This window comes from Scyliorhinus torazame, chromosome 13 (assembly GCF_047496885.1).
Source record: "Scyliorhinus torazame isolate Kashiwa2021f chromosome 13, sScyTor2.1, whole genome shotgun sequence".
NCBI lineage: Eukaryota > Metazoa > Chordata > Chondrichthyes > Carcharhiniformes > Scyliorhinidae > Scyliorhinus > Scyliorhinus torazame.
The window spans coordinates 188,473,278-188,499,933 of NC_092719.1; the positions used below are offsets into that span (position 1 = coordinate 188,473,278).

General features: G+C 46.3%; 1 protein-coding gene across 3 annotated transcripts in view; it reads right to left on the reverse strand.

Moving 5' to 3' along the window:
- slc6a11b (solute carrier family 6 member 11b) overlaps positions 1-26,165 on the reverse strand; it is a 209,323-nt gene extending 183,158 nt beyond the window's left edge. The window contains exons 1-6 of one of the 3 annotated variants that reach the window (XM_072472598.1): positions 25,915-26,165; positions 25,331-25,563; positions 24,868-25,002; positions 24,628-24,768; positions 24,408-24,498; positions 2,929-3,061 (exon numbers count right to left, since the gene is read on the reverse strand). In XM_072472598.1, the coding sequence (XP_072328699.1) occupies positions 2,929-3,061; positions 24,408-24,498; positions 24,628-24,768; positions 24,868-25,002; positions 25,331-25,550 (720 nt within the window). In that variant the 5' untranslated portion in view covers positions 25,551-25,563; positions 25,915-26,165. Of the gene's footprint in view, positions 1-2,928; positions 3,062-24,407; positions 24,499-24,627; positions 24,769-24,867; positions 25,003-25,330; positions 25,568-25,764; positions 25,790-25,914 lie in introns of those variants that run through there. The other 2 variants (XM_072472596.1, XM_072472597.1) reach the window with 2 other exon arrangements.
- Between the last annotated feature and the right edge of the window lie 491 nt (positions 26,166-26,656).

A 26,656-nucleotide genomic window follows, 5' to 3' on the forward strand; every position in this document is an offset into this window, starting at 1 on the left:
TTAGCACAATTGCTTCACAGCTCCAGGGTCCCTGGTTCGATTCCCGGCTTGGGTCAGTCTGTGCGGAGTCTGCATGTTCTCTCCGTGCCTGCGTGGGTTTCCTCCGGGTGCTCCGGTTTCCTCCCACAGTCCAAAGATCTGCAGGTTAGGTGGATTGGCTATGATAAATTGCCCTTGGTGTCTAAAAAAGGTTAGATGTGGGTTACGGGGATAGGATGGATGTGTGGGCTCAAGTGGGGTGCTCTTTCCAAGGGCCGGTGCGGACTCGATGGGCCGAATGGCCTCCTATGCAGCCTCATCTGAGGAGGAGGAAGATCAAGAGGAGCTGGACGAGCCTAAGGATAAGCCGGAGGATGGAGAACAGGTGGCCAGGAGGCCAGGGAGACCCTCAGAGTCTCTAGGTTCACGTGAGGCAAGGCTGTGTCCATCATCTCTACACCAACCACCCATCCATCATACCGCCCCTTCCCTGGCTACCCTGTTCCCCCCTCCAAGGATCTAGGTAACATCACTCCAGGGTGTTGGCATAGTCAGAGGGTCCCAATAAAAGGCAGGAGAGTGATGACCACTCACTGTAAGGAAAGCTCTGGTGCTCCTCAGGTTCTGATTAAGTCTGATTCCTGTCTTTCCAATGACAGCACGCTCACACCCATCCTGGAGTCTGCATCGGGGCCTTTTGACCTTGGATCACTGTGTTGAGGGGGGTGTGGAGCAGGTGGAACTGTGGGTGGGGGTGTAGATTTAAATGACAGAGGCTTCACATGTTTCAAGTGTGAAATGTTTTACGGGTGGACATTTTAATGTGACAGACTTACATTCCCCCAGCTATAGATAGTGACCTCACCAGTGACCACCCTATGCTCCGCACAATTCTTAATCCTCCCTGGTCTAGTGCTGAGGTGTGCCCCCAGGAGGCACATCAGAGGTGGAAGCGGCCCTGTGGCCTTTGATGCCCTTGGCGACTGTCCTCTGGAGTGCCTGGAGTAGGAGGGCCCCGGCCGACTTACCAGCGTCACACGCATCGCCATGCCACTCTGTTCTGTCTACTGCTCTTGAAATGCGCCAGTGTCAGGGGGGGGTGACTCAGGAGACCATCTTTGTCTCCTTGGTAGAAGACCCCGGGATGGGCTCCAGCACTTTCTCATCCCTGGGGGTGCCTGTAGGGCCCTGGTTGACTCCATGGGACGGAGGGGCCGCTGGAGTGAGCCCCAGAAGCCTCTGAGGCATCTGGCACTACCGGTCCTGGAGCCTTCCATTGTCTGCACCTTGGTATCGACACCCTCAGCAGTGGTCCTCAGTGACTGGGCAACGCTCTGAAGTGCTCCGACAATGTCCACCTGTGCAGTTGTATTGCCATCAAGTTAAAACATTTCAACTAATAGGAAAAGTACAGTTTTAATCATGAAGACCCTCCCCCTTGCCTGAGGTGTGGTTACACCAGCCCTCTCTCAAAAGAGAGAGCAGACTATCAACCTCTGAGACTGTGGTGACATTTACTATTCATATTAAATATCATTTGATTTTGGCTTTGTAACTTCTATTTTTTATGATATATGCATCACGGCATATAAACAAACAGGCATTCACGGTTTCAAATTTAGATTTAGAAGCTAACAACAGGAGAGCGAGGAGCTAACATTTCAACATTGCCTTGTACCCTTTTGGGCCTGTTATCAGTAAGCAAGGTTGGCCTGTGGTTAGCTGGGCCACTAGAGAGAGTAACATGTGGTAATGGAATGATCCTTTTTGGGCAAGAGGAAACTCTGACATATTGTGATCACTGAAGTGTATTTATTTTATCATCATTGTGAATAAATACCTTCTCTGATAATGCATGCCTTGCGCTAAAGAGGTTACCCAGCCAGAAAGATCTGACATTGATTCAGCATTTATAAAATGGTGTAATTTGGAATTATTAAAGCACTTGGGAGAAAAACAGGTTCCCTTTTATGAATATAGATCGGTGATCTTTTCAAAAAAAAAATTCCAATTATGGGGCAAGATTTAACTTGGCCGATCCACCTATCCTGCACATCTTTGGGATGTGGGGAACAGTGTAGTGTACAAACACCACACGGACAGTGACTCGGGGCCCGGAATGAAACCGGGGTCCTCGGCACTTTGAGGCAGCAGTGCTAACCACTGCACCGCCGTGCGCCCTAGGTCAGAGATCTTAAAGGCTGCAATCACATGAACCTGCTCTATAGCACTCAAAAACGCTTGAAAGCCAATGTGGCTTGTCACGGTTGTGGAAGCGATCTTCTGCATTCGGAGGCGGTCACTAATAATTGGAAGCACTTGGGAATTCAAAGGGATAATGCGCGCCGCCAACTCCGGGGATAAACAAGGGACCCTTCCCCAGGGGTGGGGGAGGTGGCGTGGTCAGGAAATAGTCAAGAATGCAAGTAACAAAGTAAACGTGCCAGCATTGAGAAGTAAATAGAGAACAAGATAGGCATGGCAGTGTGAGGTAAGCGTGAGGGATTTATCAAATACAGTGGCAACATTTAAGTATGAGCAAGAGGCTATCCATGAGAAATCTGTGCACAAATTAATTTTGCAGCATAGATCGGCTTTCTGCAAACGTAAAAGTGAGTGATGCAGTATGTAAATTATGAAAGAGTCCTACACATAAATGCAAAGCTGTTATTTCTATGCACGTCAGTACCACTTTAAATGCCAAGGCGAGAGCTGATCGGCACTTTGATAAAACCATTTTATTTGCTGATATTGGTTTGATTAGTAATATGTCTTTCTTTTCTCCAATATTCAAGTTTGGTACCAGAAAGTGACCGTTAAATGCTTAGAAGGTAGTATATACTGAGGAAACTGGATTCTTCCATTCAGAATGTATAAAAAGTGCTCAGATGATGCCTACATTTCTATAGCTTCAAGAGTTAAATACGAAGTATGCAAATATAAACTCACCTTTCCAGTGGACTTTGGTCCCTTCCAAATGCAGAAATAACAGATAATCCAAGCGGCAAGAAGACATAGAGCCAGTTCCCATCGTATACTTCCAATATGGTCAATCCCACTTGATAATCCAAGCACTCTACGTCTGAGGATTATGAAAATGTTGTGTTAAAAACATTTTGAAACAAACCTTTTCCATTACATGGTACAATTTTCAGCAGGTTTCATTCTCTGTTTTGTCAGATTTCATTCTCAGCGAAACGTTTTAAGTAGTTGGAAATAAATATGAAAAAAAAGACTTGTCTTTCATATAGTGCTTTTCATGACCACTGTACATCTTAACGTGCTTTAAGACAATTAAATACTTTTGAACTATAGTTACAGTTGTAATGCAGGAAACATAGTCGTAACAATGTAGGAACATACCTACCAAATGATTAGCTCTATTTAGATACATGTAAAATTGCATTTCCTATTTTGGCGAAGTCACCATAAGTCACAAACCTACATAAACTGTCTTTATGGAGTTCTATTATATTACCAGTTCACTAGCTTGTTCCAAATCACTATACAGCTTTTGGAAGATTGACACTTCGGGTTTTAGAGTGTTAATGCAAAATTTACATTGTATTGTGGGATAGCCATTTCTTTGCTTACTCCAATTCATTGCATCTATCAGAATAAATATAAGGCGGGCGCCACGGAGGCGCAGTGGTTAGCAGTGCTGCCTCATGGCGCCGAGGACCCGTGTTCGATCCCGGCCCTGGTCACTGTCCATGTGGAGTTTGCATATTCTCCCCTTGTCTGCGTGGGTCTCGCCCCCACAACCCAAAGATGTGCAGGGTAGGTGGATTGGCCACGCTAAATTGCCCCTTAATTGAAAATAAAGAATAAATACAAGATGTGTGAGCTAGGTGTTGGGAAATTCTCACAGTTAGAGGTGAGGGGAATAAAGGTGGAAAGTGCAATGTAAAAAATTGAGTGCAGAAAGATCATGAGGTTAGATTATTAACTGTCACACTAGAAGAGAGGAGCAGTGAGAATAAGTGTGCAGGAAGTGATAAGAATAGCAATTACACATCCACTAATTAGCTCCTAGGTTCAGCATTTGTGTTATAAAGTCTGTACTGACGATATGAGGAAAGAATGCCTCCCAACAGGAGGAGCAATGTTTTCTGTTTGTAAATACAGTGCTAAAATAGCACACTATGTTAATCTCTTAAATTTCAGTACAAAAGAGAAGTTTTCATTGGAAATGTAGTTCATTATTTTATTCTTATTCATGATCACCATTTGGTGGCAATGAAAACTATCTTAGATGTTGTCCACAATATATAGACTGAAGAATCATTTGAAATGATAAGAGGAGAGAGCTAAATTAGATAGTCCCCCAAAAATGGGCACATGGATCAAGATGCGAGATTAACCTGTGCTGGCTGAGTTCACTGAAAGCAACTTTATGCTGCCTACTTGCAATTTGCAGCACGCAGCCAGTGCTAATTGGATGTCTCAGCAGTAAACCGAAAATCAAGAAAGGCTAGAATCAGCCTGCACTTCATAAACCAAACCGTCTAAAGTAGAGCTGAATTCTGGCTGGAGCAGGCGCTGGAAGTTATTCCACAACAGATTCTCTCCCGGGGAAGACACAAGAATCGCACCACCAAGGTAGCAATCTCCTGGATTGGATTATTACTATTAACTGCTAGCTTCACACCCACACCTCACAGACTGAGAACAGTGCCAGCTATTCAATCATAACAGCTACATCATCCAAATAGATTGCACCAAACTCACTGATGTACTTCCCCCTCTCTCACAGGAAAAAGTGGCTCACTACTGGAGGTGCTGACCAGCGGGGCATAGACACATGTTCTTACCCCCAAAGAGGGGACATGCTGCACCAATAAAAGACGGTGGTATTATGATACATCACCCTCGTTCTCACATCCAAAATCCATTTCATTCCACAATCACTCCTGATTTAGAAGTTGCAATGTGTCAGCAGGCACCTCTTACTCTCCTCACCCCACTTCACCCCAACTCTACACCTGTACCTTTGGATTTTGAGATAACCAACAAGTGCAAACCAGACAGACAGTGGCGCATGAAGAACCAAGTGGAAGAGCATGAAGTCAGTGAAGGAGAAATTACATCACTTAAACTCACACCCACCCACCATCTCATAGACTGACATGGTGCACACTTTAGAGGATAGCTTAGTGACAAGAAGATCATGTGGTGATATACTGGACACGAATTGCTTTCAGCCACAACAGGACAAGGGAAGCACGTGTGCCAATTACCAGGAGGGTGAGGAAGCACATGAGTTCTGCAGCAGAGAACTCAGACGAGTGATTCAATGGGACAGGCTAGAGAAGGAGGCTGATGGCAGGCACAGTGAAATGTTTAGTGCATTGGCTGTTTTAAAAGGCCAGTCCACACCGAGTACTTCAAAGAAACTTAGTTTATTTATATTAACTATTATATACATCACATGATAGATCCCAACTGGGTCCCCCTAGCCGGTGCCAAACTGGCCTGCTTTATATAACATACAACTATGCATTGTTTAGAGGTCTCCCGCCCCCCCTTAACGGGGGAGTTCGTATGCTGCACGGTTCACAGGGAAGTTAATTGTTCCCACCCCATAAGACCCTTGCGGGTTATAATACCCCCCCCCCACCGCAAAGTCCAAAGAAAATTCCGATATCTGCAGGTAAGGAGTGCGCTGGACTCTCTTTCCATCAGGATGGGCATCGCGCACCCGAGGTGCCGGATTGGGCGATGTGAATCTGGAAGGCGAACGTGACTTTCGACCGGAAAGTCATGGCGGATGCTGTGCCGGAGGCTGCTGTACTGTTGATTCCCCATTGGAGATTTCCAATGCTTGAGTTTTCACTTCCGAATCTGTGTCCACGACCTCTCCCATATCGACATCTTGACCCTCTTTGGGCTCCACTACGGTCTTCTGTGGCATCAGAGTTGGCTGGATGAAAACCTTTTCTTAAATTACCTCCCGTCCCCACAGCAGGATACCAAGCTCCACACTAAACTCAGGCTGTTTTGATGAAAACGCCCATAATTTGCCTATGGCTGTCGATGCTGATCTCCATATAACACAACGTGACGAATATTTGCAAGAATAGGGTCTGTCTGTCGGATCCGAGACGCCATGATCGGCAAGGAATCCATGAGGTTTAGAGTGGCGATCACATTGTCCGCCATGGGAGGGCGATGTCGGGCTCGTCGGTAAAGGCAAATGGCTCAGCACATCAACATTCGCTATCCGGGTCCCCGGCCAATGCTCAAACAAATTTTCGTAGGTGGCCAACAGCAGGGCGCAGCGTTCGATCCTCGCGGAGGCAATGGGCGGGATTGCCTTGTCCTCTTTAAAAAGACCGAGTAAAGGTTTATTTTCCATAATAGTGAAATGGCGACCATAGACGTACTGGTGAAAGCTTGAAAGCTTTTCACCGCATGACCACCGTAGACCACCACCTGACCATCCATCTCAATCTGCGCATATTTTAATTCTGCCGCAGCCAGTGTCCGAGAGGCAAAAGCAATCGGCCGTTCCTCGCCATTCTCCATCTGATGCGACAGCAAGGCCCCAATACCATTAAGACAACGCGTCACACGTGACGAATAAGGGTTTGGCGGTATCATAGTGGGTCATTAACCTGGAAGACGAAAACAGTTCCTTCACCTGCAGAATAGCCGCAGTCTCCGCATCTACGCTTGATTTTTCTTTAAAAGGTGATATAAGCGAGCCAGCATGGTCGCAAGATTTGGGATGAACTTGCCGTAATAGTTAACAAGTCCAAAAAACGAACAAAGCTCTGTGGTGTCCGTTGGAGCGGGGACCTGCTGAATAGTGCGCACCCTTTCTGTGACAGGGTATAAGCCTGCGCAGTCCACCCGCTAACCGAGGTACACCACTTCCCTTGCATGGAAGACACATTTCACCCGCCACAAGTGAACACCAGACTCAGAGAACCGTTTCAGCACTGCCTTATGAAGAAGCTCAAGCTGAGGTCATGCAAGCTCAGACTGCTGCCATCCTGGCTCCAAACACATACGTTCAATGCAGGTTCTCACAGCAGTCTATCCTCTTTTTTAAAAATAAATTTAGAGTAACCAATTATTTATTTTTTCCAATTAAGGGGCAATTTAACAGGGCCAATCCACCTAACCTGCACATCTTTGGGTTGTGGGGGTGAAACCCACGCAGACATGGGGAGAATGTGCAAACTCCACATGGACAGTGACCCAGAGCCAGGATTTGAACCCGGGTCCTCAGTGCTGCAGTCCCAGTGCTAACCACTGCGCCACATGCTGCCCCAGATAATTTATCTTCTAATAGATTACCAGGATTGCTGAGGCAGTATTGCGGGACATGGACCTGCTTTCCCCTCTCAGGACGACACCATTTGTCCTCCCACCAATGATACTTGGCCAATGCCCTTGTTAGTGCTTGTCAGCCAGTCTGTCCAGACGGTGCCACCCATGCCAGAATTGTGCAGTTCAAAGACGGGCCTTCAAAAAACAGGCTGCTTGAGGCCACCCTCCAATATTAAACTGCAATCTCCTCCACTGAAAGTTAGCAGCACTGGGATGTCGCTGTGCAGATGTAAAAGACAGGCAAATACATAGGGACGCTCGACAGTAAAGGAATTGACAGGAGCAATTAGTTGGCTTTTATATGTAATATGGCCTAGTTTGACTTATAATTTTGGTTTGGAATACTTATTTGGTGGTGGCTTTTAATTTTACATTGAGTCCAAGTGGACACTTTGCTGGTCCATACCAGAGGGACGGTAACATATGGGACTGTTGGTGGATGGGGAACTGGGGTTGTGTTTACTGGTATCGCGGTCAGATAGCTTGTTCAGAGGCAGCGAGTCATACGCTATTCCTCACTGAGGTTCAGATACGTGAATTGCTTCTTGAATACCCTGAGAGGATGTGGACCCTGACTGGAAACCTCTTCTTACCCTCCCGCTCGCTTCCAGTAGCTTTCGCTACTCTGCATGCCCTGTCCTCCGTTCATCCTTCTAGACATGCTGCATGTCATCAATAAAACTCCACATCAGAGCAGTTTGGGATGCAGCTGCCAAAAATATGGCTTTGTATTTCCTCAAAATGAGCTGTTGCTGTTGCTCCTTTCAAAATATTGCACCTGTTGGTGGTCTCTAATTGAGCTCACAAGTTTCCTGGGTCTGCTCATTTCCATTGGTAAGGTATGGATACAAAACCCATGTAAAACAGCTGAACCAATTGGAAATTTCCATGTGTTCTTCAACATCCTTTAAGTTCGGCCTACATTCTTCATCAGCGGGACTGGGGGTCAAATGGGTAAGAAAGGAGAAGTGCCTAAGTGTTTCATTTCATCCTCAAGTGCCTTCACTGCATGTGTTTCACTTAATGTTTAGACAGGTCCCCATCTGGACCCAGGGGGCAGCAAGAACATGGCACCAAGCCATTGAGAAAGAACCCAGAACTTCAGTGATTCAAATCTCCAAACCCTCTTCAAGGAAGCAGTGTTCCTCGTGTAGGTGCAACCAAGTCAGCCAAAAATGTAACTTGTGTTGTCTGGAGGGACAAGCACTGAGCACTAATTCTCTCATACCCGGCTCTGCAGACAAGCGCCACATTTTCTTCCTTGCCCACCCTGAGTTCTAACATTCTTCATAATTTGAAGTGGCATTCCCATAATTAACCCTGCACTCTGGTGAAGAGTGACTCTAATCTGGTGGCTTGCACTATGGCTACCAAGCAACCTTCAAAGCACTTACTTATATGTCCCACACTTTACTTGCTAGAAAGACTACAGCTCCAACAATGCTCAAGAAATTCAACAGCATCCAGTACAAAGCAGCCCCTTGAGCAACACTTCATTCACCAATTTAAACATTCACTCTCTGCAACACCGATGCACTGTGGCTGCAGTTTGCCATACATAAATGCGCCACAGCATCTTACCAAGGTCCATTCAATAGTATCTTCCAAACACAATGTCCAGGAGAACAAGGGCAGCAATTGCATGGGAACACCAACACCTGCAAGTTCCCCTCCAAGCATCACATCATCCCAAACTGGAAATATATCAACGTTCGTTCATTGCTGCTGGGTCATTATTCTGGAATTCACTCCCTAACAGCATGTATACCACAGGGACAACAGTTCAACAAGCTGCCTTAGCACCACTTTCCCAAGGGCAATTAGAATGGATAACAAATGCTGGCCTAGCCAGTGACATCCACATCCCATGAATGACCCCTCCTACTCAACATTCCTCAATTTCTAGCCTTACTCATTTGTTCGTGTTCTTGCAGACATATTGGTGTACAGTACCCACCAAAGACAGATAAAAAGAGGGGGCACCCACCCCCCTCCCTTAAACTCCTCAAACTCTTCAAGGTCACAGGCGGCACGGTGGGACAGTGGTTAGCACTGCTGCCTCCGCGCCAGGAACCAGGTTCAATTCCAACTTCGGGAGGCTCCCTGTGTGGAGTTTGCACTTTCTCCCCATGTCTGCGTGGGTTTCCTCCAGGTGTTCCGGTTTCCTCCCACAGTCCAAAGATGTGCAGGTTAGGTGGATTGACCATGCTATATTGCCCCTTAGTGTCCAAAAGGTTAAGTGGGGTTACTGGAATAGTGTTGGGGCCTGGGCTTAGGTAGGGTACTCTTTCCAAGGGTCTGTGCAGACTACATCAGCAGAATGGCTTCCTTCTGCACTTTCGAGATTCTATGATTCTATGACACATCCATATAGCTTGTGGATGTTTACTTCCCCAGACCATCATGAGAGATAACAGGCGTGACAGCATATTGTTCATGTAGATTAGTGACTAGGAAATTAAACTCTTTCCCAGAATTCTTCGGAGGCACAGCCCCCTTTTCTGTTTCCTGAATACTCTGGAGGTAATGCTCAAACATTCATATCTTTCCCCTTTCTTTCCTGCAGATTCACTGTCATAATAGGGAAGTACGAGCGAAGGACAATAATAATGGACAACAGGAGTTGGAAGATCAACCTCAAGCTGTATGACACTATCAATGCCCTGGGGGTTACCGATGTCCAGAAACTGAACTGGACTAACCATGTAAATATTGTGGCTACAAGAACAGGGCTCAGGCTGGAACTCTGTGGAGGGTAATTCAGCTCCTCACCCTACCCATCCAAAGCCTGTCCACCTACAAGAAGTCAGGAGTGTGATGGAATGCTCTCCATTTGCCTAGATGAGTGCAGCTCCATCAACACTCAAGGGGACAAAGCAGCCTGCCATCCATCACCTTCAGCCTCCACTATCCCTACCACCAAGCACAGTAGCAGCAGTGTGTACAATCTACAAGATGCCCTGCTGCAACTTACCAAGGTCCATTCAATAGTATCTTCCAAACACAATGTCCAGGAGAACAAGGACAGCAATTGCATGGGAACACCAACACCTGCAAGTTCCCCTCCAAGCATCACATCATCCCAAACTGGAAATATATCAATGTTCGTTCATTGCTGCTGGGTCATTATTCTGGAATTCACTCCCTAACAGCATGTATACCACAGGGACAACAGTTCAACAAGCTGCCTTAGCACCACTTTCCCAAGGGCAATTAGAATGGATAACAAATGCTGGCCTAGCCAGTGACATCCACATCCCATGAATGACCCCTCCTACTCAACATTCCTCAATTTCTAGCCTTACTCATTTGTTCGTGTTCTTGCAGACATATTGGTGTACAGTACCCACCAAAGACAGATAAAAAGAGGGGGCACCCACCCCCCTCCCTTAAACTCCTCAAACTCTTCAAGGTCACAGGCGGCACGGTGGGACAGTGGTTAGCACTGCTGCCTCCGCGCCAGGAACCGGGTTCAATTCCAACTTCGGGTGGCTCCCTGCGTGGAGTTTGCACTTTCTCCCCATGTCTGCGTGGGTTTCCTCCAGGTGTTCCGGTTTCCTCCCACAGTCCAAAGATGTGCAGATTAGGTGGATTTACCATGCTATATTGCCCCTTAGTGTCCAAAAGGTTAAGTGGGGTTACTGGGATAGTGTTGGGGCCTGGGCTTAGGTAGGGTACTCTTTCCAAGGGTCTGTGCAGACTACATCAGCAGAATGGCTTCCTTCTGCACTGTCGAGATTCTATGATTCTATGACACATCCATGTAGCTTGTGGATGTTTACTTCCCCAGACCGTCATGAGAGATAACAGGCGTGACAGCATATTGCTCATGTAGATTAGTGACTAGGAAATTAAACTCTTTCCCAGAATTCTTCGGAGGCACAGCCCCCTTTTCTGTTTCCTGAATACTCTGGAGGTAATGCTCAAACATTCATATCTTTCCCCTTTCTTTCCTGCAGATTCACTGTCATAATAGGGAAGTACGAGCGAAGGACAATAATAATGGACAACAGGAGTTGGAAGATCAACCTCAAGCTGTATGACACTATCAATGCCCTGGGGGTTACCGATGTCCAGAAACTGAACTGGACTAACCATGTAAATATTGTGGCTACAAGAACAGGGCTCAGGCTGGAACTCTGTGGAGGGTAATTCAGCTCCTCACCCTACCCATCCAAAGCCTGTCCACCTACAAGAAGTCAGGAGTGTGATGGAATGCTCTCCATTTGCCTAGATGAGTGCAGCTCCATCAACACTCAAGGGGACAAAGCAGCCTGCCATCCATCACCTTCAGCCTCCACTATCCCTACCACCAAGCACAGTAGCAGCAGTGTGTACAATCTACAAGATGCCCTGCTGCAACTTACCAAGGCCCCTTCAAAAGCACCTTCCGAACCTGCGGCCTCTACTACCTGGAAGGACAAGGGCAGCAGTCACATGGGAACAGCACCACCTGGACGTTCCCCTCCAAGCCACACACCATTCTGACTTGAAAATATATTGCTGTTCATTCACTTTCCTAGAATCCCCTCCCTGGCAATACTGTGGGTGTATCTACACCACATGGTCTGTGGCGATTCAATAAGACGGCTCGCCACTATCTTTTCAAGGGTAATTAGGGAAGGGCAATAAACGTTGGCCTTGCCAGCGATGCCCACATCCTGTGAACGAACAAAAAAACTGATGGATGTGACATCACAAGTCTAAAGGCATCCTTCACCCGGAAGTCTCTCCCTTTCCTGTGGGCACTAATAAAGCAGTTTCAATGAATCTGCAGCACTCATGTAATAATAATAATCTTTATTAGTGTCACAAGTAGGCTTACATTAACACTGCAATGAGGTTACTGTGAAAGCTCCCTAGTCGCCACATTCCAGCGCCTGTTCAGGTACACAGAGGGCGAATTCGGAATGTCCAGTTCGTGTAAGAAGCTACCAGCTAGTGCCTTCATCTCTACAGAAGCACAGATGGCAGCTCTGACGGTAATAAGAGATAGATTGGAGCAAAGGTTGTCTCATGACCCGCAGATCAGGGCCGACTGCAATCCTGATTGCTGCAGTGCTCTACTTTGCTACTACTGTCTCTGAGAACAGTGCCACATATCTTGAATCCAGCATTGCCTTTCAGAACAATGTCAGTGGAACCTGAGAGGTGAAACCAGGCTACCCAGGAGTCACAGCAACTGTAAACCAATAGTTAGCTGCCATGAGATAAGGGATGCCTGTGATCTTGGCCCTCAGATGACACAAGCACCAGAATACATGATAGAGAAGCACATGCCCTGGGGAAACACAGTTAGGTAAGAATTAGGTGATTGTTTTGTCTGCCCGTTGCAATTATTGTATTAAAATAGACAGTGCACTGAAATGATGCATTGTTATTCATGAGTGGCCGCACTGATTTGGAGCTGACTTATTCAGGTGATGATTGCTGGCATAATGGGAGCAGGGCAAAGACAACTGATGTAATACCTGGTAATAGGATAGGTAGTGAATTGAGTGAATGTCTCTGTATTTGCAAGTGGGGGACAAGTAAGACCGAGTTGGACAGAAAGTAAACTGCAAAGATTTGTCTTCTGGTGCTCAGTGAAGCAGTCAGGGAGGACTCCTCCGAGTGCACAATATTCTGATGTTTTGTTCCATGCAGTCTTGGATCCATCCAGGACCTCCTCCTCAGGCACCTCACAAAGCAGCTTTTCCACAATGACGTTGTTGTGAAGAGCATAGCAAGCTACCTCTATTCTGGAGACCCAAACTGCAGCATTTTCAACCTCCCATCTCCTGAACAGGCAGTTCTCATGACCTCATTGGATTTCTCAATCAGTTGCTGCATCGTGCCTCACTGTAGTACTCTCATTGGGGATTTCTCATTGTGGTCATCAGTTGCGGGGGCTAGAGCTCTGCTCTGTTAACCTGAAACTATTAACAGATCTGATTCCCTTCCCTGAAGAGGTCAGCGAGGTTCAAATAATGAAGGATGAATTCTACAAGTTTCCATAATTGGAAACATCCTGTATGTAAGGCAATGAAACTCTTCTTTGCAGAGTTCCTGAGACGTCCTGAGTGCGAACTGCATGGGCTGTCTGTAAATTCTCTTTTCGGAGGTTGGGGGTGGGGGGCATCTTCCGTAAATGGCGCCTGACTCTTTTCCTTAATCTTCATCCCTTAATGGGTGGCACGGTAGTTAGCACTGCTGCCTCACAGCGCCAGGGACCTGGGTTCGATTCTGGCCTTGAGTGTCTGTCTGTGTGGAGTTTGCACATTCTCTCCATGTCTGGGTGGGTTTCCTCCGGGTGCTCCGGTTTCCTCCCACAGTTCAAAGACGTGTTTGTTAGGTGGATTGGCCGCACTAAATTGCCCTTAGTGTCCAAAAAGGTTTAGGTGATGTTACGGGGCTACAGGGATAGGGTGGAGGCATGGTGAAGGATGTGGAGGCTTTAGAGAGGGTGCAGAAGAGATTTACCAGAATGTTGCCTGGTATGGAGGGCATAAGCTATGAGGAGCGAGTGAATAAATTTGGTTTGTTCTCACTGGAACGAAGGAGGTTGAGGGGCGACCTGATAGAGGTATACAAAATTATGTGGGGCATAGACAGAGTGGATAGTCAGAGGCTTTTCCCCAGGGTAGAGGGGTCAATTACTAGGGGGCATAGGTTTAAGGTGAGAGGGGCAAGGTTTAGAGTAGATGTACGAGGCAAGTTTTTTACGCAGAGGGTAGTGGGTGCCTGGAACTCACTACCGGAGGAGGTGGTGGAAGCAGGGACGATAGGGACATTTAAGGGGCATCTTGACAAATATATGAATAGGATGGGAATAGAAGGATACGGACCCAGGAAGTGTAGAAGATTGTAGTTTAGTCGGGCAGTATGGTCGGCACGGGCTTGGAGGGCCGAAGGGCCTGTTCCTGTGCTGTACATTTCTTTGTTCTTTGTTTGTTGTTCTTTGTCTTAAGCAGGGTGTTCTTTCCAAGGGCCGGTGCAGATTCAATGGGCCGATTGGCCTCCTTCTGCACTGTAAATTCTATGAACTATGAACTACTAACCTCATCCCCCTCCCTCGTAACAGTCTAAGACTGTCAGTCCACTCGCAATTTGGTGCCTTATTTGACCACAAAATCTGCCTCTGACCGTATATTTATGCGATCGCTAAGACTGTGCATTTCCACTACTGTAATGTCTCCTGACCTCACCATTGCCGTAGGACAAATGCTGCTGAAACCCTCATTCATGCCTTTAAGGCATCTAGGCTCGATTACCCCACTGCACTACTCGCGCATTCTACCCTCATTAAACGTGAGGTCATCCAAAACTGTGCTTCCCTTATCTTAACTCACAGCAAGCAGCATTCTCCTATCAACTCCGTGCTCATTGACCGATGTTGACTCCTGGCCAAGCAGCATCTTGATTTCAATATTCTAACCCTTGTTTTCAAATCATTCCATGGTCTCACCCGCTCTTTTTCTCTGTCATCTCCTCCAGCTGCTTACGGGCATCTTTTATTTTAATTGTTCCAATATCAGTGGGTGCATTTTCAGTTGCCTAAGTCCTATGCTCTGGAATTCTCTCACTGCACCTACCCGCCCCTCTACCTCTTTAGCCATCTGAGTTGGCCACTTTCCGACTTAAAATGGAGAACAGCAAAGGCTGAAGGGAAATTCAGCCCACACCGGCAAAATCTAGCAGGTGCAAGTTTATTAGACTCTGCAAAAGCCCAGACAGCATCGATACAAGCAGCCATCTGCATAGTAATGTAGCAGCCATCTACATAGTAATGAGCGATCCCTGGGAACAATCAAAACATTTGAGGTAAACAAGGCCAAGCCAGACTCCTCGGCGCCAGCAGAAGCCGACACAAAAGAGGTTAACGGACACTTAAAGACCGCCCAACGATCAGGGAACAGCTCCAGTATTGGAGAACCAATCGATTGGAACAAAGTCCAATCACTTGAAACCAGGTCCGCCCCGAAAGGCGGGAATCCCCTGGGGACTATAAAGTAAAGCCCCCAAGTTCAAATCGTCCTTCTTGACAGGGTCACTCAGCGACGCGAACCAACCCTTAACAGTGACCTGTCCAGCTGCCTCCAAAGAACGTAAGTTTCAAGTCAACGCTCGCTACGAGATAGGCGCTCCTAGCTACCAGTCCATACCAGCTTTTGAATCCCGCAAACTCAGAACCCGAACGAAAGGCCATTTGTTCCCCTGACCTGGTGGGCCAGTCCGAAGCTAAGTATTGGCCTGTTAGTGATAGAAATAGCTTAGAAAGTAGAGTTTATGCATGAGTAGCGATTTACTGTGTATAGAAATGTACTTTGATTTGAATCTTACTAATTGGTGTATTGAGTTATTGATCATTACTTGAACTTGAACCTCGTGGCGGTATCATAAAGATACCTGGTGACTCTAGAGCAAAGGTAATAAAACAGAGCCAACTGAACCAACCAAAAGTTAGCAACATATTACTGGCGACATCCTGACGGGACCCGATCTAGACGTGGCTTAACCACTCCGGGAGAACTCAAAATTTGAATTAGAGATCCAATTGGGTACAGAAAACCACAAGTGTTCAAGCAGTTCTGATCAATCCTCATAATTCGGAAGTGTGTTAATGCATGCGCAACTAACAGGGCTATAAGGTAAACTGATAAGATTTTTTGTTGCGACGAAACTGTCGGGAATTCTTATTCCGGAAAATAGCGAAAGCCGTACCCGGAATTACAGCACCGCCTTAATACCCCTTGGTCCAAATTTTAAGAGAAGTATTTAGAGAGGAAAGATGGCAATGCAGGCAATGCAACGCCTCATGAACTCCGATGAATTTGTGGTCACAGCGACCAGCAGCAGAGTAGGACAGTGTCCCGTTTGGGGAGAGGAAATCAGAAAGTACCTCAAAGGGAAAGGATGGCCCCTTTGGAGCGAATTCTGTAACAAAGAAGAAACAGGTCCCGGGAGTATTGGACATACTTGGTGGGAGAACCTGAGCGAGATTCATAAGAAGAGCTGAGGAAAAGCTCGCAAGCCGATGGCAATCGTGTCCTGTTTGGCACAATTGCGAGGCACAGAGGAGGTCGTTAGGACGCTGCGGAAAGAGATAGAAGGCATACATCGAATGAGCAAGGTCGATGTCAGTGAGGTAGAGAAAGAGAACGTAGAGTTAAGGAGGAAGTTGGCAGCAAAAGACGGAGAGATGGATGATGCCAAGTGGGCACACCAGTCTTGTCTGGTGCACTTAAGCAGCTTCCAATCCCAGTACGAAAAGGCCTATCAGGACACGCAACGTGCAGTCCTGGTACGAGAGGAAACCGAGAAGCAGGTAGAGGCATTGCAGAGGCAGTGTAGTGACCTGATGGCAGCGTTAAGAGCACTCCATGCTGCCACCACGGAGCAAAGACAAAGCTCATTAGACCACGTGAAGTGCCGGAAGCAGATTGCAGCACGGCAATCTCTGCTTTCAGTTCAGAAAAGATTCCAGGAAACCTTTGGAGCAAAGTTAGATGAGGAAGACGGCCCTGATTGGGAAGAATTGAGTGAGACAGCGCAGAGATATGTTCAGGGAACATGTGCACAAGGAAAGCCCCAGAAGAGAAAAGCGCCGCAACCCCCCACAGAGCAGATAGTTCAGGCTCCAATGAACCCAGTCACCACCCACCGCACAGCCACATCGGATGACACGGAATTTCTGTACACCACCCCCTTAACAGTGACCCAATTACGGGACGCGTGCGAGAAAATCACACCGTTCCTCCCCATCTCAGACCCCCACCACTTCTTTGCCAGAGTAAAACAGCAGGCTACCATGTACGGCCTGGATGAGCGAGAGCATGTAAAGCTCACAGTTTTGAGTTTAGACCCTTCGGTCGTAGCAGCCCTTCCCGACCCACAGAATGTAGGAGGAGGCACCCTTGCAGAAATGCATACCGCGATCCTAGACGCGATCGGGTATAACAGGGGTGACCCCGTAAATGGCCTCAATAAGTGCAGGCAAAAGAAAACCGAGCACCCCACAGTGTTTGCTGGACGCCTGTGGATCCATTTCGCAGCAGTTTTCGGAGACTTAGACCGCGCCCATTTGTCCCCAGACAACATGGCCAAATGGACCCGCACCCTTATCTCCCATGCCACAGAAACAGGACAAGAAGCTTGTGCCAATTATGATCCCTCAGAGGAGGCTCATAATGAGAAATGGGTTGTAAAAAGATTGTCCCGCACCTGGGAGCAATCTGTTCAAAACAAACCCACGAATAAAAATCCCGAGGAACAGCAGGACGAGCAGGCAGACATGCATCCAGTTAGGACGCACCAGAACCCCGCATGGGTAAATGAGGGAAATAGCCCACAGCAGCCTAAATACCAGGAATGCTACAATTGTGGACAGTTAGGACATCACGCACGAGAATGTCAAGCCCCCCTGAAACAGCCACGGAGTCAGCCCACCAATGCCCCCCGAACCAGCAAAGACACCAACAGCCCCGACCCCCCCCCCACCCAGGGAACCATACCCAAGGGAACGATGTACCAGAGAGCCTGCTCCACCTTATGTGCCCCAGGGGTCATGTTACAACTGTGGGCAGTCAGGACACTTCGCCCAAGATTGCAGGAGACCCCCACCACCAGCTAGACTAGCCCCTAGATATGAAAGAGAACACCATCCACAGTAGCTACAAGGTTCCAGCTGCCCCATGCAAACTGTGAGTGCTTACCCACCACTTCTCATGGCAGCGTTACCTCAGCAAGGCCACTTCATTTTTGTTTCGCTCCTCCTTCCTCTCTTCTTCGGTCACGCTGCACTCCCTCCATATGCTAGTTACACCCCAGTCCAAATGTGATTTACGATGTCCTGTATTCTGATGGAACCTGCACCATGTTTGTAGTACGTTTGTTCGTTTAATGTACATGTTAAATGTTGTTTGTGAATTTAAAAGTTTTCATGGCCCCACACCACCACTCTTTTAACGCCCACTGGCTGTTAACTGTACAAGTTTGTCCCAGACAATAGTTCAGAGGAACTAGTCTATCGGCGTACAACAATCATAACTACTCTCCTGTTTCGAAGGAAGAACCAATACGGCAACCCCCCACGAGGCACTGGAGAAACGGCATTGGGACCCGCCCTGCCTGAGGACCCCCCCTCTGGTCAGCTACGCTCGGGTAGAGCACACACGGCATTGGTCGCCGTCCTACCCGGGGATTCTATCCAAAGCTTACCCGTCGCGGCCCATACGCACCTCATTTCGGCAATTTTCGTTCATAAATTTTGGTTTGTTTTCAGGTAACCCTCAGTTTGCCTACCATATGCTATTTACATCCTCAAACATTTGGATGGTAAATCGCACAGCCTGCGAGACGGTTCACACTGTTTCAGTACTTTTAAGTGTGTCTGGTCCTGAATATTCAGTTTTTTTTTTAAATGAGGGAGTCACGCATGGTGACAAATCATAAAGGGAGAATTGGCACTGAAGGACAGACATACAAACAGACGAGATATTAAACCAAGATGGTAACAGACACTATGCTTGATCCCACAGAACCCCAGAAGCTCCAGCGAAGAGAAGAGAAGAGAAGTGAAAGGAAAAGAACCATGAGGACATCCTCCGTGTTGCTCATCACCCGACTGAACATTTGGTTGCGCGCGAACGCGAACCCCCTGACCCCCAACCGCCCCCCCCCCCCCCCAGCCGTTAATGATTCACTCCCCCAAAGTAGCCAGAGCCCATTCAAAGGCGACACCACACCATCTTGGTGTGACAGGTTTATAACCTGGTACTCCCTGGCCTACGTTTTGTACTAATATTGGCGATACTCTGCTGCATCGTGCAGACTATTCGTCTGAGGAAATGGAGAAGGAGAGCCTACCGCGCTCACACCCCGGTATATAGGATCAGATCCCCTATTTTCGGATATGACCAGACCCCCGAACCCCGTGATCTATAATAAAGAACATTCGTTTGCGGTTTTTTGTGAATAAAGAAATGTGTTTCATGAGCGATTGTACAATCCTAAGCTTGACTGCCAAGCCAGGAAAAATGTGAATAATGCTACTATGATTTTGTTTGTATTGTTTAGGAAGTTAGTATGATTGAATGAATGAAATGAAAATCACTTATTGTCACAAGTAGGCTTCAAATGAAGTTACTGTGAAAAGCCCCTAGTCGCCACATTCCAGTGCCTGTTCGGGGAGGCTGTTACGGGAATTGAACCGTGCTGCTGGCCTGCCTTGGTCTGCTTTCAAAGCCAGCGATTTAGCCCTGTGCTAAACAGCCCCTATGAGTGAGTGTAGTTTATTAAGGACAGTTAGAGGTACCGTTTATTTTATTTTGTAATGCATGTCCCTGTTGTGACATAGCGCCAGTTAGAATTGTCAGTTAAAATTTTCTTGCATAGTTATGGTCAGTGTAGATGCCATAGAAGAGTGCTCGCCAGGTCAGGGAATGAAGACAACGCAGTTATGTGATCCTTCACGCTTCGCGTTAGGATCACAAGGAGGGGGTGTGGCCACCTGAGTTGGCCACTTCCCGACTTAAAATGGAGAACAGCAAAGGCTGAAGGGAAATTCAGCCAACACCGGCAAAAACTAGCAGGTGTAAGTTTACTGTGTATTAGACTCTGCAAAAGCCCAGACAGCATCGATACAAGCAGCCATCTGCATAGTAATGTAGCAGCCATCTTCATAGTAATGAGCGATCCCCGGGAACAATCAAAACATTTGAGGTAAACAAGGCCAAGCCAGACTCCTCGGCACCAGCAGGAGCCAACACAAAAGAGGTTAACGGACACTTAAAGACCACCTAATGATCAGGGAACAGCTCCAGTATTGGAGAAATCGAACCAAGCCATTGGAACGCAGTCCAATCACTTGAAACCAGGTACGGGGTCCGCCCCGAAAAGCGGGAAGCCCTCGGGGACTGTAAAGTAAAGCCCCCAAGTTCAAATCGTCCTTCTTGACAGGGTCACTCAGCAACGCGAACCAACCCTTGACAGTGACCTGTCCAGCTGCCTCCAAAGAACGTAAGTTTCAAGTCAACGCTCACTACGAGATAGGCGCTCCTAGCTACCAGTCCATACCAGCTTTTGAATCCCGCAGACTCAGAACCCGAACGAAAGGCCATTTGTTCCCCTGACCAGGTGGGCCAGTCCGAAGCTAAGTATTGGCCTGTTAGTGATAGAAATAGCTAAGAAAGTAGAGTTTATGCAGGAGTAGCAATTTACTGTGTATAATAAATGTGCTTTGATTTGAATCTTACTAATTGGTGTATTGAGTTATTGATCATTACTCGAACTTGAACCTCGTGGCGGTATCATAAAGATACCTGGCGACTCTAGAGCAAAGGTTATAAACAGAGCCAATTGAACCAACCAAAAGTTACCAACACCTCACTTTCCTCCTTTAAGATATCCTTACAAAAAGCTCTCTGGCCAAGCTTCTGGTCATCAGACTGAATGTATCCTTATCTGGCTGGGTGTCATATATTATTTCATTATGCTCCTGTGGAGCACTGGGATGTTTTATAATGTTAAAGGATGCTATATAAACATACTGTTGCAAATTAAATACCTCAGTCTGAGTTGCAATGCAAGCTGAGGAAGCTCAGAGCTGAAACTCTACTGATCCCCACCCTGACATGTGCGAACCAACCCACTGACAAAGCCGTGAGCCGATCATGGGAAGACTCAGAAAGCACACGTAAATCCAAGGGAGGTGGATGAAAAGTGTACAAGCACTGAAAGCTGGTTTAGCACAGGGCTAAATAGCTGGCTTTTAAAGCAGACTAAAGCAGGCCAGCAGCACGGTTCAATTCCCGTACCAGCCTCCCCGAACAGACGCCGCCGGAATGTGGAGACTAGGGGCTTTTCACAGTAACTTCATTTGAAGCCTGCTTGTGACAATAAGCGATTGTCATTTCATTTTTCATTTCATTTCAAGCAGCTTTCACCCACATTTCCTCACTGAGAGAAAATTGTGCACAAGTCCCACATGTCAAAATTGACAAGGAAATTCACCTCTTATGCAGTCCTACAAAAAATAAAACTTGCATTTCCCTAGCGCCTTTCATGACCTCAGGACATCCCAAAGAGGCTGTACTGCTAATTAAGTATTTTTGAAGTTTAGTCATTGCTGTAATACAGGACAAAGGGCAGACTGTTTGCTCACTGCACAGTTCCACAAACAGTAATCTTTGTGTCATTTATTTCAATGGTGTTGAGGGTTAAGTATCGTCCAGAACACCAGAGAGAAGTCCAATTGCTCTTCTTTAAAATAATCCTATGCGATCCTGTACATCCACCCAAGGGGGAAGGCAAGTGGTCTCAGCTTACAGCTTCGTCTGGAATGCTGCATCTTTGACAATGCAACAACCTCTAACCAGAGCATCATCATATATTTTGTGCTCAGGTCACGAGAGTGTGTTTAAACTCATCACCTTCTGACTCAAAGCAACAGTGACAGCCTTGAACTACCACATCTACCTATGAAATATAATGCACAAACATAAATGAATTTTAAAAATACTATGGTCAGGAGAGCATCTCTATTGCTATAGGTCACTGATTCTATAAAAGGAAACCAGGATCTGTTAACTTCTTACAAGGGTTATGTTCAATATCAGTATTAAATCAACCGGAAAATTGTGCGACATTCTCAATTTTCATTACATTTAGGTCTAGAAAGTATAATGCATAACAGGTTGCGATCAAGCTACACTGTATATCACATCATGAACTTTGTACTGACTAAATTTTAAACAATGATTTGGCCTCTATCAAGAACACATTACGTACTTGGAATTCTCTCTCATTCTAATTTTGTTTTATAAGAGCATGTGTACTTTGTGCTCCCCCCACCCCTTAATGCAGCCTTTACAAAATGATACATATTAATATGTAGGCTAACATCAGTATCTTGATTTATCTTCTAGGTGTTAGTGCTCATTCTACAAGCAGGTTACGTGATAATTAACCATAAGTAAAGCTTGTTTTGGCTTCTGGGAAAATAATGGTTAAGCATAACAAGCTATGCTTAATTAATCATGTAAGGAGCTACACACTGCAACTTATTATGTAACCTTTTTTAACTCACACGATAAATTAAGTACCATACAATAAATCGTGGATTACATTGGCTCACTTGTGCAAAGGACTATAATAACTCACTTGCTCTTGTCCTATTCAGAACCTGATTTTTCATGCTTGTTAAAGGATTCTCGTAATGCTTCAAGACTTTTTCTTTTGCTTCCCTTCCCAAAGTTTCCCACCATTAACAGCCACATTTCCTTCATTAGTTAGGTATTCTAGGCCAGCCATGTTGGTGTGAACATTTTTAATGTTACTTTGTGGCTAATACACCAAAGGATGTGCTTCAGCAATATGAACAAGAATCCATTCTCACCAACTTTCTGTTCCTCCCAAGAATGCAATCTTGGATACCCTAATGAACTGTGCCTGAGTACAAATATTAATCAAGAGTTTAATATTGGGTCCCATCGCTTAAAGTCTAATGCTCCAGAATAGTGGCTAAGGAACAAATCATCACTTTTACATCCCGCACTGAAATGAACTTTTAATATCATATCGGCAGTTTCAAGTAACAAGACAACTTTTAATATCTTTGGATGACACTTGCTCCATTTAACAAGATTAATATTCAGAAAACATTAAATGAAAACATATTAAATACAGCAGTACTGTCAGCAGAACAGCAAGAGTAGAGTACAATAGTTTTGGAACTGCAAGTTACCACTCGTCCCTGTGAATTTATATACAGATACATTCAGTGGCACACTTTGATCCCTGTAAATTACTGTAAGTAAACTGGAAGCCTGGTTGTTATTTTGTCCAGCAATAGCAAATTAATCATGTGATATTGGACAGTATCAAATGTGATGCTCTTTTCACTTCGAATTGTATTTTTTTAACTGATTTGGAAAGAGGCAGTGTTCGATATGCACTAGAATCAAAGAAGCCCTAAGGTGCAGAAGGAGACCATTTGGCCCATCAAATCTGCACCGTCCTCCGAAAGAGCACCCTTCCAAGGCTCAATCCCTCACCCTAACCTCTGGACAGTTAGGAGCAATTCAGCATGGCCAATCCACTTAACCTGCACATCTTTAGACTGTGGGAGGAAACCGGAGCACCCGGAGGAAACTCCACACAATCACCCGAGGTCAGAATCGAACACAGGTCCCTGGCGAAGTGAGGCAACATTGCAAACCACTGTGCCACCATGCTGACACTACCTCTGGGGCTACATTCTGAGACTATTTCACAGATTCATTTTTTAAAAAGGTGCTGACTTCTGTAAGCAGAACATTTCCATGCCACCAAAATCTCCCTGATATCTCGCCCAAGTGAGCATACTTCACCAGATAATGATAATTAGCAGGTTGTTCCAATGTGTAAGAACAGATTTTGCACTTCTGAAAGTATCTTGGAAATGACAAACTAGATAATAAATGGGCAAAGGATGCTATCATTAGTATCATTCTCATTTCTAATTCCTTCCCGAACTTAAATTTTTAGCTATTTATCTTGAGGACTAACTTTTTGCAGAAAAAAACACAGTGCAGAGTGTATACAATATACATTGGTGGCCTAAATATGTTTCTTCTAAAGGTTAGCTAGATGCAAAAAGATCACTGTGCATCAAATTCTCCTGATTGTACATGAAATTTTAAGAAGAGTATTTAGAATGGTCACAATTAACTTTGTACCAAGTATTTTGTTTATCTGGTTCTGCACATGAATTGAAGAACCGTATTCATTTTAACTTGAAAACAAGACTCTACAAAACACTGAGAAAACTTGAGTTTCGGAAATTCTTTGCACCTACATGAAAAGGCGATTAACAAATAGTAAGTAGTTCCATCTAAGAGCTGGCAAAGACCCAATGACATCCTTCTACACTGAAACCCGCTTATGACATTCTTAAGAAGAATGCACACACTAATTAAATAAAAAATTACGGTGAATATGGTTGAAACGTTTGATGCCTTCTTTCAATAAACGTGCAAACATTTTCTCGAATGTTTATTTTACAAGAGACTTATTTATTTTTTAATTGCAAACTAATTTTCAATTCTGCAATCAAGTTATCCGATACTTACTCCCAGAACTCAATGACAGGCGAGGTTGCATTTGGTAGAGCTGTATGACTGCAATTGGTGGAATTCAGCTTCTGAAACTCGACACAGTTTTCTTCAAGGGAAATAAAGAAACAATCCATAACTAAACAGTGATTGTTAACCAGTGCCCGCGTATTGCATGCGTGGAGCTTTGAACGTTATTGCAAGGAATGCCATCAGGCAGCCTTCACACCTTACTTACTTGTGTTCCAGTCATGTCCGCAGGTAGCCCAGGGAAGTTCAGTGGTGAAGCAATTGAACAGGTAGAATATGGCCCACGCCAGTACAATGATGTAAAACACATTCAAATGCGCCTCAATCACCTGGGTTGCATATCCGATACCTGCAAATAAATGTCAAGCTTATTGATTGCTGCCAGCCACTGCATAAGTGCACCATCTGCGCCAGTAATGCTCAGGCCAAAAGGCAGCACTAAAGTTACCTTCAAAGAGCGGGCAAACTTTCCTCCAACACGTAATCCCTCCCTCGCTGGTGTACTGGCCCAGTGCAGTCTCCAGGAAAAACACCGGTATCCCACAGCCGATGAAAAATATCACGTAAGGTACAAGAAAGGCCCCTAAAAGGGAACGAGAACGACAAGCTTAACTTAGCAGTTGGGTCTGACTCTTGTCAGAATCTGCCACATCTTTGCGTGACCACAGTTGCTCTACCAGTTACCACCCGAGTGCTCCCGGTTTAATTTACTTTTTTCTGAGAGGGACATGCATGTCAGCTCGGTTAACACAGCACAGGACACATCGCACGGCGTTTTCCTTCCTCGGTTCTGTGCATGCTGCTGTGTTAAGCAGAAGTAATTCTCAACGAAGGTGCTAATTAAAAATACTAATTTTAACGTTATTTCTATATTTTTAACAAAAAGAAAATGAAATTCCATGTAACTGTACCGCCTCCGTTCTTGTAACAGAGGTAGGGGAACCGCCACACGTTTCCTAATCCAATGATCTCCCCCGCCACAGACAAGACAAACTCGATCTTGTTATTCCACTGGCCCCTATCTGTCACTTTCTTGTCGTTGGTGCGGACTAAATTGACATTGGAAGCCTCGGTGTCCATCGCATCTTCTGGCTTGCCATTGATGGCCGGGATCGCTTTGTCCGCTGTCATGTCGCTTTCGGGACTGTCTGAAAGCAGAAGGGGGGGAAAAAGTTTATGGACGCCGATCACCGCCGCATCGCTCGCCTTTCCGATCACTTGCACAATTTTCTCCACTACCTCTTTCCCCACCCCCACCACACAGCCCACCAACGCCGCCCCCGCCAATCAACCAGGACCGCGACTCGTTTGCTGCAACGACAACAAGAGGGAAATAAAAACGCACAGGCGAAAAAGAGATGAATATGAAAATAAAATGAAGGCTCCGTCCTTTTGGGGACGCGGCTCTCGGGGCGGGGGTAGATGAATTGATGACTATCTCCCCCGCCATGCAATTGCAGGGGTGAAACTGACAGGGTGCTGATCAATTACTCACCCGGTTATTTCGCGCCCTGAACCCACCCGCCTGTCGGCAACAATGCAGCCCCGCCGCTGCTGAGATTGTCAGTGTGCTGAAGCCTTTCCGGGGGTGGGTGGGTGTGTGTGGAGCACTTGAGATGTACTTGGTACTCTGCTGGTGCCCTTCTGCGAAGCGGCCAACTGGAGAAAACAAACGCACTCTTTTCTCGGATGCTGCTGCGGTTTGCCTGGATCCCAGCCACGTGCTCGCTCGCCGAGCCCCTCTCGGCTCGCCGTACGCAAATGTATCAATTCAATGGCGCGGCCACCTGCAGCAGCCCGGCTCACTGCGCCAGCAGTGGGGTGGGGTGGGTTGGTCCTCCCCTCCCCCCCCCCTCCCCCCCTCACCTCAGCCCCGGGGGGGAAATGTAACTGCCCCCACCCCTCCTCCAATAGTATGTGAATAGTATCAAACGAAACACCCCATGCAAAAGCCCTCGTTTTAGACGTGAGCGAGTGGCTTTGAGGTGATAAATGTCCACGGCCCTCGCTGATAAGGCCAGGGGTGGCCGTTCAGTCGGATTTGGAGGGTGGGTAGTGGGGGTGAGATTCCAATGTGGGATCAAGGCATTCAACTTTTTCAACCTTACAGCCCTTTGTGGCTCTTCCCCGGCTTTCACAGGTTGACAGCACCCAGAAGACCCCAGAGCTTGAGTTAATTGTGGCCAACACGGTTGTTTATATGCTGGAATCGCTTATGCCAATCCACACAGTAGTGC